At 34.8% G+C, this 19,877-nt stretch overlaps 2 protein-coding genes across 25 annotated transcripts; both read left to right on the forward strand.

Annotated features, from left to right (window-relative positions):
* The first annotated feature begins 5,665 nt into the window (after positions 1 to 5,665).
* LOC130459061 (uncharacterized) lies at positions 5,666 to 8,552 on the forward strand. Of its 23 annotated transcripts, XR_008928394.1 has the most exons (6): positions 5,672 to 6,272; positions 6,371 to 6,457; positions 6,599 to 6,649; positions 6,894 to 6,931; positions 7,968 to 8,057; positions 8,185 to 8,552. XR_008928394.1 is itself a non-coding variant. In XM_056837524.1 (4 exons), the coding sequence occupies exons 1-4, from the start codon at positions 6,275 to 6,277 to the stop codon at positions 8,383 to 8,385; spliced, it is 393 nt and encodes a 130-aa protein (XP_056693502.1). In that variant the 5' UTR covers positions 5,739 to 6,274; the 3' UTR covers positions 8,386 to 8,552. The 23 variants fall into 23 exon arrangements, 9 of the variants coding, with proteins under 9 accessions (XP_056693502.1, XP_056693500.1, XP_056693512.1 ...); XR_008928400.1 differs by lacking the exon at positions 6,371 to 6,457 and having other exon boundaries at positions 5,666 to 6,325; XR_008928397.1 differs by lacking the exon at positions 6,894 to 6,931 and having other exon boundaries at positions 5,671 to 6,272; positions 7,955 to 8,057.
* A 7,929-nt stretch (positions 8,553 to 16,481) lies between these two features.
* Positions 16,482 to 19,290, forward strand: LOC110799081 (protein ALP1-like). 2 transcript variants are annotated; one of them, XM_022004284.2, is made up of 5 exons: positions 16,482 to 16,559; positions 16,728 to 16,756; positions 17,788 to 18,311; positions 18,405 to 18,630; positions 18,717 to 19,290. In XM_022004284.2, exons 3-5 carry the CDS (start codon positions 17,790 to 17,792, stop codon positions 19,115 to 19,117), a joined length of 1,149 nt encoding a protein of 382 aa, XP_021859976.2. In that variant the 5' UTR covers positions 16,482 to 16,559; positions 16,728 to 16,756; positions 17,788 to 17,789; the 3' UTR covers positions 19,118 to 19,290. The 2 variants fall into 2 exon arrangements, with proteins under 2 accessions (XP_021859976.2, XP_056690786.1); XM_056834808.1 differs by having other exon boundaries at positions 16,502 to 16,559; positions 17,205 to 18,311.
* The last annotated feature ends 587 nt before the right edge of the window (positions 19,291 to 19,877 follow it).

Raw genomic sequence — 19,877 nt, forward strand, 5'->3', positions numbered from 1 at the left:
GAATTTGTGCAAAGATTAAAATCCTAATCCTATTAGATTTGTTTTGTTATTTAGAGTCCTAATAAAGTTCTAACTAGCAAATCCACATCCTAGTAGGATTACAATTCCTTTTCCATACTCCTATAAATAGGTGCCTAGGGTCACAATTTATGGGTACGATTGAAGTATTCAAAGGGTAAGTTTTTGAAATAAAAATCAGCCATACACTTACAAATACTAGCCGAAATTCTTAAGCACCTTAAGGGCGATTCTAGTTGGTCTAACTTGAGGCGGATCCGGACGTACTGTGGACTATCTACGAAGGGACGACATTTGGAGTCCTAAAGACTTGTTCTTGTTCGGTTCGGGCGCAGCTAGGGAAGGCACGCTACAACATGTATGCATCCATTCTATGCTAAATGATTATGTGTAAATAATATGCTTTCCTGGCTTTATGGTTTTTTCCGCATGATTTATGAATTGTCATATGTATCATAACCTAACATAATCAGCAAAGCTGAGTACTACATACTAAAAAAATAATAATCCTAACATGATACTATTAAACGAACAACCCTAACATGATACTAATGAACATAAATAAGGGCAGACAAAACATGATAATTTGACGACCATACTTGACTAGACTAGGCTAGACTTGTAACAATAATATTATTTTGGTTGAAATAGACAATGGACCGAGTTGTCCATCCAGAAGTCTTCAAAAAGGAAGACGAGGTACGGGCGCGACTCCGTAACCTCAGTGACCTGCGATATCGAGGAACGTTTGAATATAATAAAAATAGAACACGGTGATCAATCCGGTCCCAGAAAAGGCCATGGGCTACCACCATGAACCCCAACTCCTGTTTGTCCGTCACTTTAGACGTGCACAGTCTAAAGCTATTGTTACTCAGTTTCACTTTACATGATTTACAAATTGAGACTCTGTTATGACTCAACAATCACATAAGGCATACAATCCACATTTGTTCACGACTGTTTTTATCTTGGAATTAAGTAAGTGATCACAAAAGCATCAATCAAGACTCATTCCAATTAATCCAACCTTTCCTTTAACCATGATCAACCCCTGTATATGGGTATAAGGTTTCAACTTACTAAACAAGGTCCACAGCCCTCATAAATTAGTGAAAAGCTAAAAAGGGAACAATAATCAATCGATCCAAACCAACATATAGAATAATCTAGTGTTCCCAACCAACATGTTTGTATCAATCATCCATACTAACATGTTACCATTCTCATAATGCAATATAAGTTCAATATGTCCGTCCAACAGTATTAAACATGCAATTTCAACATAACCAAGTTCAACAACAAATTCAACATGGTTTCAACAATTAGCACACAGGTATGTACGTACCTTGTGTAAACAAACTGATATGCCACTTTAACACTTTTAAAAGTCGCCTAAAGAGAATTCTCCGCCTAAAACAACCAACAAATAATCCCAATCAATGTCTAATCATTGGCAACCATCATAAAGCATTCTAATTGCATCCTAAACATATTTAGAACTTTCCCCAATACCAAAACTTGAACATTTGATTTCCTAGCATCATAATTAGTGAACTAGTGATTGAAATTCGTTGAAAACTTTTTGCAAACATCGTACTTTAAGTTTTCAGCAATATAAACTCATTTAAAAACTTCACTAAGGTCAATCTACGTTCCTAGTACATCAAAACAATAAATTTAATAATCCATACTCAACCTACCATGATTTAAAATCATAAAATCCTTGAATTTCATACTTTAAACAATCAAAAATCAATATTTCAATGTAATTAGATAATCTGAAAATTAATAACTTTATTATATAATTCGCATAATTTGAAATTTATAATTTAAATCACAAAAACCATAACTTTAATTCAAGAAAACATAATTCGAATTAATAAAACATGATTAAGCCCTAACTTATATTTTAATTAACCAAAACTGAAAATAATTGGTTTATAATAACAACACCCAAATCTGAAAATCATATTTAACAATAAAAATTATAAATTTAATTCAAGAACATCATTTAAATTAACAAACTTTAATTAAAATAATTAGTTACTTAGGGTTTAAGAAATAACCAAGAATTAAAGAGGAGAGAGGAGTTTGGCCGGCGGACAGGTGGTGGCTCGCGGCAAGGCTTGACCAGCGGACAGTAGTGGCTCGCGGCAAGGCTTGACCGGCGGACGGTGGTGGCTGGCCTGGGTCGCGGTGCGGCTGCGCGAAACGAGAAAAGCTAAGAGGAAAGACGAAAACAGTGAGGGAAAAAGGACGACGAAGGAGACTTACCGGCGGCGAGTGGTTGGACGGTGGCCGAGGCAAAGGGCGGGGTTTGCGGCGGCTGCCGGTTCAACACAACCAAATAGTGAGAACAAAACCAAGGAATAAAGAAAACGGGGAACGAAGGAAGAGAACGACAACGAAACAGGAGGAGGAGACTCACCGGCGGCGAGGAGACCGGCGGCGAGGAGACCGACGTGAAGGAGGAGAGGAACGGCGAGGAGAGAGAGTGGAGTTGTTGGTGTTTCTTGTCGTGCGTGAGATTGGAGGAAGGGGAGTAGGGGTTTGATTCTTTTACGTGAATTAGAAAAGAGAAGGGAGTATTGTTTTGGGGTTTTACTGGTTTGGGCTTTGCCTAATTGGGCTAGGAGTAGAATTTAGGTTGTTGAATCCGAAATGGTTAGGATTTGCTTTCTAATTTCAATAGAACGTGATTTCGAAATTCGAATTCGTTTTGATGTAAAATCAAACATACATTTTTATTTCGTAAATCATTAAAAGTATTCAAAATGAAATAAAATAATTATATTTTAATTATATATTCATTTCTAAAATCCGTAAATTATATTTAAATATATTAATATACGTTAAAATATATAAACAAAATGTATAAAATTACGGGGGATTACATAGTTAAATTATTAACGACATTCAAATAAGAAAATAGAACTATACAGAGTACTACATAAAATGACATGATAATCATCTCCTCTCACATCCCTCATTTTTTTTCTTCCCTTGTAATAACTTTCACTCTTCCTAGAAAGTAGACGGAGATTGACGTGAATGAACACCAAGCCTTCATAACCATAATATCAGATTCACATGATGGATGGAGTAACCCACAAAGGAGACCGTAATTAATGTCATGGTGGCTTGTGAATCTGTTATATGTTTATGAAGGTTGTTGATTTCTCATGAGACCTTCGAAGGAATTGTAAAAAAGAGATATCAATCTGATTAATTAATATTGAAATATGTGTTTAAGACGTGTCCAAGACGTGTCCATCGTGTAACCGGTCGTGTGTCTCATGTCCTAATTTTTCAAAAAAAATCAGACACGTGATTTCGCGTGTCGGACACATATTTCTGCGTGTCCAAGGCGTGTCGGTGTCCAATACGTATCGGACACGGGACACAGCAACCCAATGGCGTCTTCCTGCTTCCCAGTTAGTAACCGGATAGATAAGTTAATAAAAACACGTGTCATTCTCTAACTGGTGTAAATATTTCATTCAACTTTAATTTCAAAATTTTTGAAGAACTGAATTTTAATTATCAAAAAAACTTTTTTTCCTTCTTCACCCATAATTGTCATTCTCTCTCCTCTTTTCTTCCATTCTCTCATATTTCTCTGTTTGAGCTTCCCTTCGTCCCCAATTGCTATTGTTGTTGATTGTTGTTGCTAATTTTCTTCTGTGCGTTGTTTATGCAATTGTTGTTGGTTGCAATTTTTATTCCAATTTGTACATTGTTTATTTGAACTTCTCTCAAATCCCACCACCAACATCGATTCCGCCCCCCCTCCAAACTGGTTCATCTCTTCTCTCAAATCCCACCAGCATCTCTCCAAATTTTCTCCTCTTTTCAGTTTCTTTGATTTGTTAGTCATGTAAACCATTGATTTGATTTGTCAAAGGATTAAAAATGAGTGGGTTTTAGTGAGAGAAAAAGGAGTGAGGATCGAGAGGAAGGATACCGATGAAGGAAGTGAGTAACAACATGGGGAGAGAAGGAGAGGTTGGGCTCCTCCACGGGGGAGAGATAAAGGGATGGTGGTGGTTAATGGTTATGGTGGTGAAGGGAGGGAATTGACGAAATTAAGCTCAGTCTGTTGGTGGTGATAGTGGCACTAATGGTGGTTCCTAGTGGTTTGAGTAAACAGGAGGGAAAAAGGAGTTTTGTTTCTAATATATAATTATAATAAATATAAAATAAAAATCAATTAAAGAGTAACACATGGCATGTTTAACCATTAAAAAATAAAATTAACTTGCTAGTGAAGTTGTAGGTAAAACAAACTGTTTTTGGAAGATACACCCCTAAGCTTGGATTATTTCGTAATAAATGTAAAATGGTACTATTTTTAGAAGAACGGGAAAAGGTTGGATTATATTTTACAAATTTTCCAATTTTTAACCATTTGAATATTGATAATAGTAGATTGGAAATATTAATAAAAATATAAATTAATAAAGCAATTATTTAGGTCTTATTTTAATAATTAGGATAAATTGTTTTTTACCACCTAAAAACTAAAACTTGTATTTTACCACCTAAAAAAAAATTAAAACTTTTTTTTACCACCTGAAAAATGGAAAAATATATGAAAATGTTATGTCGAGGTAAAATACAAGTTTTAGTTTTTTAGGTGGTAAAAAAATAATTTTTCGATTTTTTTAGGTGGTAAAAAACAACTTATCCTTAAAATAAGTAAATTTGTGAGAAAAGAGTCAAAATACCTTTAGGTTTATACTTTTTACACAAGTCTTGTATGTATCTGCCTAAAATATAGTCTTATGCGTATCCGGTGTACAAATAAATATATTATACATCAGGTAATTTTTACGCATTTTTTGGTACTTTTATCATATTTCGATTAACTTTTTATGTTCTGAAATAATTTTTGATGTATAAACTTTTTAAGGGATTATATAGTTACCTTTATATGAATTCTTTTTAGGAAGAGAGGTCTTAACTTCATCAGATTACGCCACTGGCAGGAACAATTTGAGGAGGGGGCATAATCAAATAAATATATATTCTTTAGGTATTTTCTTTTAACAAGTTGAACCCAGAGGTTTGAAGGACAAGTGATGATTCTTCAAATAAGTTTTAGTTGCATAGATTTATTATTTACTTCTGAATTTCTAAAGCCTAAACTCCCCAAACATTTTGGCTTACAAATCGTATCCCTGCTTAATGACTTTGGGGCTTTAGATAAAGTATCCTTGTTCCAGAAAAATTGTCTATATACTTAATCTAGATTTGAGTTTGGGGTACTAGGAAGTGTGAAGCTCTGCATTTGGTAATTAGCTTTGGACGCTAAGTTGGATTGGATAAAAACTGTTCTATCTGCTTGTGATAGTGAATTTGCCTTCTACTTTGTTAATTGGTTTTGGGTTGAAGTGAGAATACTTGAAAAAGTTTCATTGTGACTCTACTGTCTATAATAGGATTTCGTTGGCAAGTGGGGAATGGAAAGGATATTGATTTTTGGAAGGATAATTGGGTCTTTCCTTCTCCTATAGCTGACCAGATCGTCATCCCCACCACCTTTCATAATCATAAGGTGGCAGATTTCATTTATTTGGATAATCAATAGGATGTTGATAAGCTTACTCATTTCCTGCCTCTTCATTTGATTTCCAAAATTGAGTCCATCCCGATTCCTAAAAATAATATACCTGACAAATAATTTTGGGGGGTTGATCCTAGCTAGTGGTAGTTTTTCCACAAAATTTGATGCATGTCTTGTTCAAGGCCTATCTCTAGCTCCAAAAAATAAAGTGTGTTTTACTTGGATTTGGAAACTCAATGTTGTTCCAAAAGTAAAGAATTTCTTATGAAAAATCTATAATGATGCTCTCCCCTCCAAGGGAGGATTATTTCGTAGTCATGTAGCAGTACATCTCCAATGCAAATTTTGTTCACACTACTACAAAATGCGTGCTTTCTCGACGCGATGGGGTCGACGCTGTGGGAAACCGCTTGGAAGGAAAAGCAGTCCGCGTGTTTTGTCGACGGTTTATATCGTTGAAACAATTTGTCTACTTATAACAGCGTCGACAATTCCCCATGTGCTCCACACGTGACCTGAACCGTTCGTGACTATAACTTTTGGGGGAAAAGGACGCCCCTCGTTTCCACAGCCGCATTAAACCTTCTCTCTCATCAGTTCTCAAATCATCCCAACCCTTAAATCAGTTCTCATTATTTTTCTTCTAATTTTCAGGATCTGAGAGTTAATTTCTTGCTCGAATAATGTATGAAGTATCTTCAAGTTTTTATCTTTCATCTGAAGTTCTCAATTTCTAGGGTTTGTTTTTGTTAATTATATATGTCGAATCGAATTTATTTTCAGGTCTTGTTATTGAAGTTCTTGATTCAAATCCCGTTAGCAATCGGTTATTTTTCAAGTTTCTTCTCTCATTTGTTTAGTTGTTATTTGGTATGGATAATTAAAATTTTGATTTGTGTATGTTTTAGGTTTTCTTTCTTTTATCATAATTTTTTGCCATTGAACTGTGTTTTCGTTTGACATTGAACTCTCACTTCCTTCGGATCTAACATTCGTCACCCCCATCTCCAGGTCTGTTCAAGGATTCACAAGTTTGGCCACCAACTTTCTCGCCAATTACAGGTTGATTTTCGCCCCTCTCAAGCTCTCTTTCTCTTTTGTATTCTTTCAATTATTCTCTGAAATTGCAGCTTTTAATATATTTTGTTTATGATTCGTAACATTTAGGAAATTATTCACACTTGTGAATTACCTCTTAAAAGTCGTTGTTTATATTTTCAATTCGGATCATTTGGGAAATTTCTTTGCCCTTAACTTTATTTATTTGCACAGTCTGCTAATTTCTCTTACATTTACTCCTATTTAGGTACCTACAATTTTTCATCTGATTCTACTATGTCGCTGGTAACTTAATTTTCCCCCTTCTCTGTTTTTGTTTTAGATTAGTATATTTGGTTAAATTTCTTGCTCAGGGAAATTTCATAGTCAAATTGAGTAGGATTGAAATTTAACTTTGTAAAGAAGGAGTATTGTAAATTAGATTAGATTCAGGTTTTACTGTTTCAAAATTTAGGACCCAAAACATAATACTTCCCGAAACTAAATTTCAAGAAGAATACAATTAGTAAACAAGTCAAGACTTTTGATTGCATTTGATTAGTTAATGTTTTCACAATTATGTTAGAGTACCTCTTTTCTTTACTTGTAGGTATATTCTTACATTTAGTTGCTTTTATAAATTAAGCTACTTCATTTCTCGAATTTTATTTCTTTAGAAATGCTGCAAATCTGCAATTGTCTTCAGTGAGCTTCCAATTGTTTCCTTTACTAGGCAGGACACTGTAAGCAAATAGAGTATAACTAATTACTTTGATATGTATTTTGTGAACTCTGTAACAGAGATCACTGTCATATTTTATTTGCATGTTGTGTCTGCTTCCTTCAGTTTCCTTTGATGTTAGGTGGGATAACTAGGAGCGAATCTATCACTAGACTTTGAGCCTATCTCACGTGAACACTTGAGAAAATGGACTAAACTTTGACCTTAGTGTTTCTTTCAAAATCCGTAAAAAAAATATGTTCTATCATGTATGTTGTACTGCTGTAGAGTACTATATTGTAACAAGGTCAACTGCAGCAGCAGCCGGATGCTACTGCCAATTTTGCTCATGAACCCAAAATTACTAGTTTTGCTTTTGTTAACGCTGCCAAGCATGTAAATTTTCTATGTTTTTGTTTTTTGTTCAACCCTTTTTTGGGTACTTTTCAATTAATTTTTCTTTGTTTATTAGTGAAATGTATGTGCAAGTTTAGAATTGACCGTCTTAACCAGAAATGTTGCCTTTTGATTGATTAAATTTGAACTGTATTGAATGGATTTTTTCCCATTTTAAGCTCATTATTTTCATGTTCATGTGTTTTCTTGAGTATGGTATTCTAGTTTGAATTTATCGAAAGGAGATGCTTTTTCTCCGACTTCTTCAGATCGGCAGCAGATATGACGAACTTTTCTTTCTATTCTCGTGTAATTGTAAGTTTGAGATTTGTGCAACCCCAATAACTACCATGTTTCACTTCCAGAACTACTTTATCCTCTGCTTTTTCTTTGAAACCCCAATAATTTTTCTTTGTTTATTGCTGCAATGCTGTTTCTGCAGGTGTTTGGTGTTGTTTTCAGCTGCACAGGTGCTGCTTCTTGCTGTTGCAGGGTGTGGGTTGTGCTCCTGATGTGTGCAGGCTATTCTGCAGGGAGTCCAGGTGTTGCAGTCAGGTCTACAGGGAGTGTGGTGTTCGATTGCTGCTGTGTGCAATCTTATGTTGCGTACCCTTTTATTGCGTTTGTTGTGTTTGGTTGTTAGGGAGTGGTCTGTACTCCTCTAACTTTTTCTGCTGTTTCGTTGTTTAGATACTTTTGTTCATACCTTTTGGTATTAAATTTGTGTTTTGGAGATATATAGCTAGCTAATTTAATAGTTTGGACATGTGTAAACTTAATTTGATGATATGATATGAGGATTTGGAGCGAGCTAATACGTATTATTATATATATATATATAGATTAATATATAATCTTGTCATTTATAATTTTAAAGGTAGTTAATTGCATATGTTTGGTTTGGTTTTAATTAATTAGTTTCAGGTTGATTTTGCTTTGGGATAAAATGAACGATTAAAAAAAAATATTAATTTCTCGACGCTATATAGTGTCAAAACATGATTCGCGCAAAAATTGTTGGTAAACCCGCAAAAACTATTACTACGCAGATGACCGTCAAGAAATATATAGCTACACTAAAAACCGTCGAGAAACTCGACGCACAACGGCGCCAAAAATATTTTGAAGGCGGCAAAAACCGTCGAGATTATCGACGCAGCAGGGCGTCGAGAAATTCTCTACGGCCAATTTCTCGACGCTGGCTCCGGGCGTCGAGAAAATATTTCTCGACGCCATTAGGCGCCGAAAAATAGCCAAAAAAGCGTCGAAAAATGACGCGTTTTGTAGTATCACATCGCATAGATGCTAGATCTCATCTCATTCTCTACTGCTCTTACGGTGTTGATCTTTTTGATAAACTCCATTTAAGTCAAGGTTGGGCTACCCCACCTCTTAGCCCCAATGTCTCATTGTTAGAGAACCTGCTACATTTTAGGACTTCTTTAGGTTGAGAGGGAACAACAAGGATTGCTACTACTTGGTGGCATATTTGCACTACAAGAAATCACCATTTTTCCGACCGCCAAAAGTAGTCGGAAAAATGGTGAAAATAGTCGCTAAAAAAATTTGCGACTGAAAGTAGTCGGTAGGTTGTTGTAATACCTCGTATTTTTCTGTACTTTTAAGTATTTTTTATAGTTTTTAGATTTTCAAACGCATTTAAATGTTATTTAAATGTATTTTATTTAATTAGAATATTAAACAAATTTATTATTTAATGTTGGGAATTTAATTGGGTTTCAAAAGTAAAACGATTTTAAATGAATCTAGTCCAATTCAATTCCAAGTTCAAGTCCAAACAAATTAAACAAGCCCATCCTATGTTTAATGAAGCCCGAAAGAGAATCCTAAAGCCTAGCCCATCTTTGAGTTTCCTAAGCCTATAAATATAGGTGCTCACCCTCAAAATCGCTCGCTATTATTCATTAAACCTAAAAGTAAAACCCTAACCCTAAATTCTTCTTTCTTTCGTCGAACTTATGTTTGGCCATTTTTCTCCTACTTTCGTTTGTTTTCAGAAAGAGGTTTCTTCTTCAAAGTTGTAGATCTAGAAAATTTCTTGAACTTTGCCTCAAGAATCGATCAATTTCAAGTTGTAGATTAAAAGTTATGAGCTTTCTAAAATCCTGCTGCAGTAATTTCTCTTCTCCTCTCTTTGGTTCGTCTCCTTGCCGAGCACGCCCAGCAATTGTGCGCTCGTGCCTTGTGCCTCGAGCACCCACGCCCCTCACCCTCGATGCTCACTTCCTTGTGCCACTCTCTTTCTCTCCCTCGCTCGCAGCCAGCGCTGCCCCCTTCCCTGTTGTTGCGCGCTGCTGCTGTTGTTGTTGTGGTGCGTTGTTGATGTCCCTCTCGCCCAGCCGCACACACACTCCCTCTCTCTTGCTCGCCCTTGTGCCGCGCGGCTGTGCGCGCCCCTGCTTCTGCCTTTGTTCCTTCGCCCCCGCGCGCGCACACACGAAGTGTGTGTGTGTCCTCGTTCGTTCACTCAATTCTTTCGCCCAATCACAATTAATTCGTGGTTGTTCCGTGCTATAGGCCGGATTGGTATAATTCTCTTCTTCTTTGCCTATTCTATTTCAATTCCGTATTTAAATTATATTATTATTATTGGTTTTGATTAATTAAAATGTTGGGATCGGTTATGAACACTGAATTTTGAGGATTTGTATGTTTGAATTATTGAAGAATGTTTTGAATTGAAATATTATAATTTTCAGATTTGAAGTATATATTAAAGCTTCAATTTTTATTAGTTTTAATGGTTTTAATTACAAACTATGATTAGAGTTATAATCTAAGCCTTATGGGCGATTGATTAGCATAATTAGATGATGAATTTAATATATTATGATAATCAATTATATTTTTCAGAATATTGTAAAGACTTAAAACGTCGACTTTTAATGTTTTATACATAAAAATAAATTAATTTCATGCTAGGGTTTTAAACGATTGATTGAGACTATTATTTTATTAATGAACGATTAAGTTCTAATTAATTCAAGTGTTTTAAAACTAAACAAAGTTGCTGGAAATTTAGTAAACATGGATAATAATTAAGTTCCTCCATTGTGTTTATAGGAGTTGATTTCTAGTAAGTTGTGATTCGCACAGTGGCCCCCGTACTTAGGTATTCCAGGTACGTACAAGTCTAGGGCGACCACACCATTTGTCAAGAGAATTACATGATTGTTGTTGATGTGAATTATATTATGTGGATTCATGTTTACCTTGGTGAACGATCGTGTGAAGTATTATGTTGGATTCATTGAATTGTTGGTTGAACAAGCATGTTGAAATTATTATGAGTATGGATTTCATTGTCAATCATGTTGTTCAATATTTATGCATGTATGGTTTGTTTCACATGCAAGGGATGGATTATTTATTATTATGCTATTGTACGGGATGTCTAGCATGATTTGAGCCAATTATTCGTACCTCGTTGTACTATTTATTTTACCACATGTGAAGGGTTAGCTCACGTAAGCCACCGCACATGTAGGGTTCAGTTGGGAATACTATATGAAATTAATTAGGATTTGTCGTGCAAGGGCACAACCCTCATGTTAATGGGCATGATGTGGATTCTCACTTTTGTGAGGAGGAACCTGGTAGTAACTTCACAAGTGTCTTGCCTTGTTGATCACAAGTCCTAAAGCATTAAATTAAGATTGTTTTGGTTGTTGTTTATTAATTATATGTGTGTATGTTATTGAGTCTTGAGTTCACCTTTAATAAAATATTAAAAAACATAAAGTGCAACCAGAACAAGCTTCAAAACTCTTGGAACGTATATACCTTGAGTATGAACAATGGGGGGAGACTTGCCGGAAAGCTTGATCTCCTACTAATGATACAAGACGTTGTTTCATTTATAATATGCGCAGGAATTCCGTCGGTATGGCCCGATTTTATTATTTATTATTTGGTGTATGGTTGGCTCCCATCACCCTTCCTTTATGGAATATTCTTTTGGCCCGTTCGAAGCTTATTCTAATTAAACTGTGAGTCAAGAGGCGAGTCAAGAGTCGAGTCTTATATTCATGATTTGTTTGTTAACTATTAAATGGCTTTTGCATGTTGATTAGTACTTAAGTGAGTGATGTATGTTTTTAGTTTTGTTTCACTCTATTCTTGTAAGTACTCAGCTTTTGCTGACTACGTGCTTTATGTCTTTTGGTCATGGCCTTTGCCTTAATGACCCTATGATGATCTATCATTTGCACTTGCATTGATGGGGAGTAGAATAATATAGCAGGTTGGTAGATCGAAATCATGTGGCTTGGGATGATTGAGAGAGTTGCATGCTTTCGTACTTTGAACTATTTATTATACTTTAATTACGTTTGAATTTGTTGAACTTTTATACTTTGGTTTTTGGGCCGTCATGGTTCCAATTTGTAGGAGGCCTCGATAATTTAATTATTTATGTTTTGAAAAGTTAGTTGACATTAAATTCCGCTGCGTAATTCTGGTACTAGCCTTAACCGTTATCACGATGGCGGTAATACTTTAGTAATTCCTTTATTTTAAGTTGGAAAATGGTTTTATAAAAGCAAGGAATTATTAGGGTGTTACAGTTGTAGTCGGAATACTTCTGGTTGGAATATTAGGAAAATACGACTGAAATGTGGTCGGTAAAGTTCACCGACTATTTTACCGACCATATATTTTGGTTTGCTAGGAATGCTTTAGTTTCCCGTAATGAGAGAATTTCTATCACTGATAATTGCAATCTTATTTGCAATCATTTTAGAAAATTCTCTAGTATGGAAGATCAAGATAGTGGTTTAGAGAAACAAGCTAAGAAAAGACATAATATAATCAAAGAAGTGGTGTGGTCTTGTCCACCTCCAGGTTTCTTGAAACTGAATTTCGATGGTGCTAAAAGAGGCTCTACTTCCACAAGTTTGGGATATGTGATTCGAAATGAGAAAAGTGATTTCATCCTTGCGGGAGGAAAGGTGTTGCATCCAGAGGTCTATATCCTATTTGCAGAAGCTTTTGCACTCGGATAAGGCATCAAGGGTGCAATGGCTTTGGACTATAAGAATTTGGCCATTGATGGAGATAATTTGGTGGTGATCAATTCCATGAATCGTGTGTGGCAAGTCCCGTAGAAAATTAATGGCCTCATTGAAGACTCTTTGGTGGACTTATCAACACCGTTACTTTTGTGATTGACAGGCTAAATCGTACTCCTATCAAAGATAAACCTAACGTTCACCAACTAAAAATATAGCAAGGGAAGCAGGGATCGTATCCACAGGGAAACAGCGTTCTTCTACTATTAATGGACTAATCTAGACTACTGGTAACGAGAGTTGGATTGGTTTGTATATTAAACTAAAGCAAATAATCAAATCGGAAAATAACAATATTAAAGGAATCTAGGGCAGCGGTTCACCATAAATGCAGACCGGGATTGGACAACGGACAATAACAATCAATTAACAATCATAACTAGGAAAACATGCATCTCTCGAATCTTATGAATTCCTTAGGATAGAACAACTAGCGGGCTCTCGCTACGTACTAGAAATAATTCCTATCTAATAGCCACATACCAAAAACATCAGATTTATACCTCTCGGCGCATAATCTAAGATTAATCAAACTCAAATCAAAATAGTCCGGCCGAACAGAATTGACGAGCAATAATAATAAGCTATAGAAATTATAATCAATCAACCAAATATCATGTCCACATATAATCCCAATCATGCATTCATGGATCCCCTAAACCCTAGAAATTAAACTACTCACTCATGATGATAAATAACAACTCAATTAACATAATGGAAAATATGATTAAAGCAATAAAACGAATTAAAGTAAGAAGCAATACCGAATTGAAGAACAATGAAATAATAAAGCTTGAATCTTTGATTAAAATTAAAAACTAAGTGTTTGGAGAAATAAAGAGAACTAAAAATAAAACTAAGTATTGGAAACTAGAATAATAGATAGCACTAAAAATATAAGGGGCTAGTATTTATAGTTTGCCCAAAATAGAGCCCAAAATCGGAAATAAAAACTCGCGAAATACGCTGGAGGTTGGCGTCGCCCGATCAGGCGACGCTTCGCCCGATCGGACGATGTGCTCGATAGTCGGCCCGATCGGGCCAAATTCCGCCCGATCGGGCGGTTTACGAAGTGTCCATATTGCCTTCTGATGGGCGCCCGATCCGGACCGGGCGAGCTGCGCCCGATCGGGCGCGTGCATGTAGATGACATTAATTCTCTTTTAAATCCGCCCGATGGTCGCATTTCGCCCTCAGCTCATAGGGTGATTTGCAATCTTCAATATCCTTCGCCCATATCACCAAGTCTAACTCTCGAGGCTCAACCATAAGCATCTAAGGCTCCCGAAAGTCGACGATAAAGGTCCCGAACTTCCTCGGGCTCGAGTAGTAGCCTAAATCAACATGAAACGGGTCTTAAAAAGACCAATTTCTCATAATCAAACCTGAAACTCAAGGCACACTCAATAAAGCATATTAGTACTAAAAACGGCTCCTAAGAGCTCATTTGACGCATAAAAGTACTAAGGGACGGGGGTGAAACACTATATAAAACACACATATCAGTGATCAACCATTGCTATCGAGAAGCTAATCAAGCGACTGGTTTTATTGCGGCAAAAGGAAGCTCTTGTATTTCTTTGTCACTTTAGTTTTATTCTTTTGATCCTTCCCTCTCCCTTATCATCCGTGAGGATGCTTTAGGTTGACCCATTCAAAGGGGCTAACCTGATTTTTCTTTCCTTATCAAAAAAAATATATATATAGTTACCTTTATATGAATACATTATTAGTGATTTTAAAGGGATACTTTTTATTAAAAAGAAAAATAATTTCACTGAAAAGTAGATAACTTTAAATTATATCGGGGTAACTTTTAAGCACTTTAAGTTAACTTTACATCAACCTTAAAATATTTATTACTAGTTTTACATGCACGTATTGCATATTTGCATGTGTCAATAAAATGCATTGTATAAAATATTCATAAAATAATTGCATAAACAATTAAAATTAGGTACTCTTTCCTTTTAGAATAATTTAAATGTATAAATTCAAATTCCTAAAAAATATCCATGAAGTAGGAAAAGTGAAACAAATTTGTTTTTCATTTTGAAAAATAAATTAAGGGGAAGGTGTAAAGGAAATTTAACACTTAATTTTGATGTCTCCTCAAGCATTGAATTATATAATAGATACACCAACCTTCAAATCTTTTTTTTTTTAGAGAGAAAAAGGGAGCTTATTTTCAAGTTTTCAATCTTAAAGGGAGAGTCAATAACTGAAAACTTGATTTTTTGGCTGAAATTCAATCTTAAAGTGTGTTTATTAAAAAATATTAATATATAAGATGTTTTCTAAAAAATAGGTTTTAAAAGGTGATTTTCCACAAAATTGTGACATATATAAAAGGGTTTTTTTTCACAAAGTATTTTGCCTAAGACAAAAATAACACATCTATCTATACCTAGTCTATAAAAATGAAAATCATAGATGAATAGATGACACGTGTTATAGATCCTCATCTTTCATCCATAAAGCTGTCCTTTTTTCAAATATTTTTGTTGTTGTTTGTTATATTGAACAAGTTCTTGAGCTCGTTCAAAGAACAGACACTTATATAGTGGATGTTTAGTCAGTTATTTTGTTCATCGCACCAAACATCCAATATTAGCATTGATGGTCCGTAATGTAACTCATTGTTCAAACAACTATTTAGAGTTCCTAGAGATCCTTGTAAGGCTTGCTGGAAAACCGGCTGTCGGATTTGATTAATTGCTTTTTGTTGGTCAAAATGAATGTCAGACTTGATTAATCGCCTTTTGTTGTTCAAACTGAATGGTTTCGTTTTTTTGATTTTCGAATTGTTCTAAAGTTTTATAAGTTGAATTAATCAAATTCGTCTTTTCTCGTTCTATTTCAGATTATCCATTCACTCGAAACTGGTCCGCATCCGAGATTGCAATTCTAGTGAGAATATATGATTTATATAGTGGTAGAATTTGAAGTTGAAAGAATATATAAATTAAATGGTGAATTAATTTTGAGTGTTAAAAAGGAAAATGAAGTGAAAGAGGTTAAATAAATGTATGAATTAAATGGTTAATTGATGTTGAGTGAGGAAGATGAAGTGGAAGAAGTGTTAGAGCATGAATAAGGGGAGTCTCTTAGATGACTCTTAAGGAGAGAGAAAAAATAAGAGCTAGCTCTTAGGTGTATAATGGGAGTCTCTTATTTGGAGATTGTAAGAGAAATTTCTGAAATAAGAGCTAGCTCTTATAAATAAGAGCTAGTGACACATCATTATTTTTGTATAAAAATAAAATAAAAAAAGAGGGCAAGAGAGTATAAGAGCTAGTGTTAAGAGTTGGTTCATTTCCACAATTTTTGGTAGGGGCACTTATTTGAAGTTGAAGCTTATGTGGACATAGGAGAGAGACTAACGGGTCGTTTGGTATGAGGGATAAGAAGTGGGGATAAGGATATTTTATCCCTTTACCCTCCTATCCCTTGTTTGTTTATAAGGAATTCTAATTTTTAGGGGGATAGGGATAGGGATTAATTGAGGCTTTATCCCCATTATTTTGTACCAAGGGGGAGCAGGTATTGATTTGAGGATTTCTCCTTTCAATGTTAAAAGACAATTTTATCCTTCATTAATTATACAACGTTACTTGTTGCAAGTTGCAACTCCACTGCTATTTCCTTCTCATCAGTTGCCCATTTCTACTTCTCTCTCATCAATTACCTCTCTCATCATTCATCAAACCCTCTCCAGATCCGCTAGGTATGTGATTTTTTTATATAAAATTCAGTTTAATAATCTTTTGTTTGAATAAAAGTTGAGTATAATTATCTTTTGTTTGCATAAAAATTGTGTGTAATTATCTTTTGTACTAGTTAACAGAGATGTAATTTTCTATTTTAATTTTATTTTTCCTCAAATTATCGGCAGATTGTGGTGAGCAAGGAAAATTTGAGGAGGTAATCTATTGATCTTTTCATTTTTTGTAATTTATGATTTATTAAAAAAATTCAGAAAATTAATTAAAATTAGGGAAATAAAATTGATAAGTGGGCAAAGGGTTGAAATTTGATTGCTTTTATTTCAATTATGATTTGAATTTTCTAGTGTAGCTCACGTATGTTTGGGATGCTTGATTGATATATTCATGAATGTGTTAATTTATTCTTTAATTTTTTTCTTCAATTATATATGTAGAGAGTTTTGCCGGCACTCATTTGTGAAGTACTTTGTAGTATAATGATCTAAGCTTGTAGTTTTATATTGATTAGGAAGTGTGATTTGTTAGATTTTATGTGGTTAATATGAACCTGGTATTTGATACTCTTAAAATTAAGATTGAGATTCTAGCTTAGTATTTTTATATTTTAAAGATATGTTACACCCATTTTAATTTGTTTTATACAGAATGACAAATGATGGTGTTGTCAATTTCAAAATACATCATGGGGGTACTTTTACAGAGGAAGGTGTTTTAACTTATATTGGAGGTGGCACTCATTTTTTCGAAATCTTGATGTTGATCGATTATCATATATTGAGCTAGTTGGTATGGCAAAAGATGTAGGATTCACCGAGGGTGATAAATTATATTACACCATTCCTGGTTATAGTCTTGATAGAGGTATAGATCTAATTCATAATGATGAGTCTGTTATGAGAATGTTGAGGTTGCCAAAGCCGAATGTGTTGCTTGAAATTTATATTCAACATGCTGATCAACATGGTGTCAGTAGAAATGCAAATGTGGGTGAAATGGGTGAAGTAGGTGAAGCGATGGAGGATGTCAATATGGATAAGGTATTACGTGTCTTCTTTAATGTGGTGTATGTTGAGTCTAATTGTTGAGAGTGCTTATACGTGTTATGTGGCTTTATTCCCTTGTTATTGTTATGTAGTGATTTCCCTGTTTAGCTCAAGATGAAGTACATGACTCCCAATTTCTTTGTGACAAAAATTGATATTAGTTATTCTACTATTTCATTGACAGCAATGGCTCGACCACCAACCAACCGAGAATTTCTTATCTTGTGGCAAGCAATGAGACGACGTAGAGTGAAATCCTTAATTATGTTATACTTTCTTATGCTTATGTTGATGATTTTTATTAGGAGACGTAGACGTAGTATATTTAGGGAGCCTTCTTGGTTTGATCCAATTATCCGATCAACACATTTGAGTAATATGATAGATAGAAACGACACATTATGCATAGAGCAACTTCGAATGGATAGACGTTGTTTTAGAGTTGTATGCTCTTTGGTGCGAGATATTGGTGGATTAAAAGATACTAAGAACATGAGTGTAGAAGAAATGGTTGCAATCTTTTTGCATATAATTGGTTATGATGAGAAAAATCGTGAAATGAAGTTCTACTATCATCGATCTCAAGAGACAATAAGTAGACAATTTCATAATGTTTTGAGAGCAATTTTAAAGCTTTGGAGAGTGTTATTAAAGACCCCTCAACCGATCTCTGACGACTGTACATATAAGAGGTGGAAATGGTTCAAGGTAAAGTTATTGAAATTTACAAAAAAAATCGAAAATAAAACTTAATAATTAAATTGTAAGTTCTTAAAATAACTAATACACTTTTTATTATAGAATTGCATTGGTGCTTTAGACGGAACTTATATAAAAGTAAATGTTCGTACTGTTGACAAGCCACGATATCGATCTAGAAACAGGGATATTGCAACAAACGTTCTTGGTGTTTGCGGACCAGACATGCAATTTAGCTACGTATTAGCCGGTTGGGAAGGCTCGGCTGCAGATGGAAGGGTACTTCGGGATGCTCTTTCACGACCAAACGGCCTTAAGGTTCCTCGTGGTAAGACATGCTATATGCGTTTGTAACTATAAATTATATACATTAATCAATATATAAATATAAATGTGACTCATGTTTTTTTTTAGGTTGTTATTATCTTGTTGATGCTGGATACAAGAATTGTGAAGGGTTCCTTGCTCCATACAGAGGGCAACGTTACCATTTACAAGAATGGTCTAATCCACCAACTAAGAAGGAGGAACTTTTTAATATGAAGCATGCATCGGCAAGGAATGTGATTGAAAGAACTTTTGGGTTGCTAAAAATACGATGGAGTATATTAAGAAATCCATCTTATTATTCAATCCAGACGCACACCGACATAATTTTAGCATGTTGTTATCTACATAGCCTCATAAGACAACAAATGAGCTACGAGCCATTGAAAAGGAGTTGGATGAATATATGCGAACCCATTGACCAGATATCAATAACATTAATGTTACAGAAACATCTACCCATTGGACTCGATGGAGAGACCAACTAGCTAAAGAAATGTGGGATGAATGGAAGGCAAGACGACGTAGAATGATAAATTGTGATACTACTAATAGTTTAAAAAGAAGGTTATCATGATCTGTTTACGTTATCTGCTTAAGTGTGAACTATTTGTTGAGAACGTCTTGCAGTTATTATATTTGAACTCGTGTTTGTGTTGTAGTTTATGTTTAGTCAGACTTCTTTGGTATTTTAATGAATTTCCTTGCTTGAAAATCCCATTATTTACATAATTTATGTTAAAGTTTCTTACTTGGGATTGCTTATTTGCTTGAATTATAATTTGTTTTGATGTCTGAAGAAGAATGGCAAGAAAAAAAAGAGCATTGTAGCAGCAAAGAGAGATAGGAGAAGTTGGTTTGCTGAGGAAGAAACTTTACTGGTTGATATTCTTTATGACATGAATACCTCTGGTTGGAAGGTAGACACCGGCCACAAGTCGGGTTATCTATCATTCATTGAGAAAGAGATAGCCAAGAAGTTGCCTAATTCGGCTATTAAAGCTGACCCACATATCAAGTCCAAAGTAAAGGTTATGAAGAAACATCTTACGTATATTCTGGAGATCCAACAAAATGGAAGCGGTTTTGGTTGGGATGATGAGCATAAGATGGTGACGGGATCCAGAGACATATTTATGGGGTGGGCAAAAGTAATCCTCTATTATAGTTGAAACATTTATTCAATTTTTTTTTGTTACACCTCTATCACTGAGAAGAACTACTGACATAAGGCTCTAATATGTTTTA

Source organism: Spinacia oleracea, chromosome 1 (genome assembly GCF_020520425.1).
Source record: "Spinacia oleracea cultivar Varoflay chromosome 1, BTI_SOV_V1, whole genome shotgun sequence".
NCBI lineage: Eukaryota > Viridiplantae > Streptophyta > Magnoliopsida > Caryophyllales > Amaranthaceae > Spinacia > Spinacia oleracea.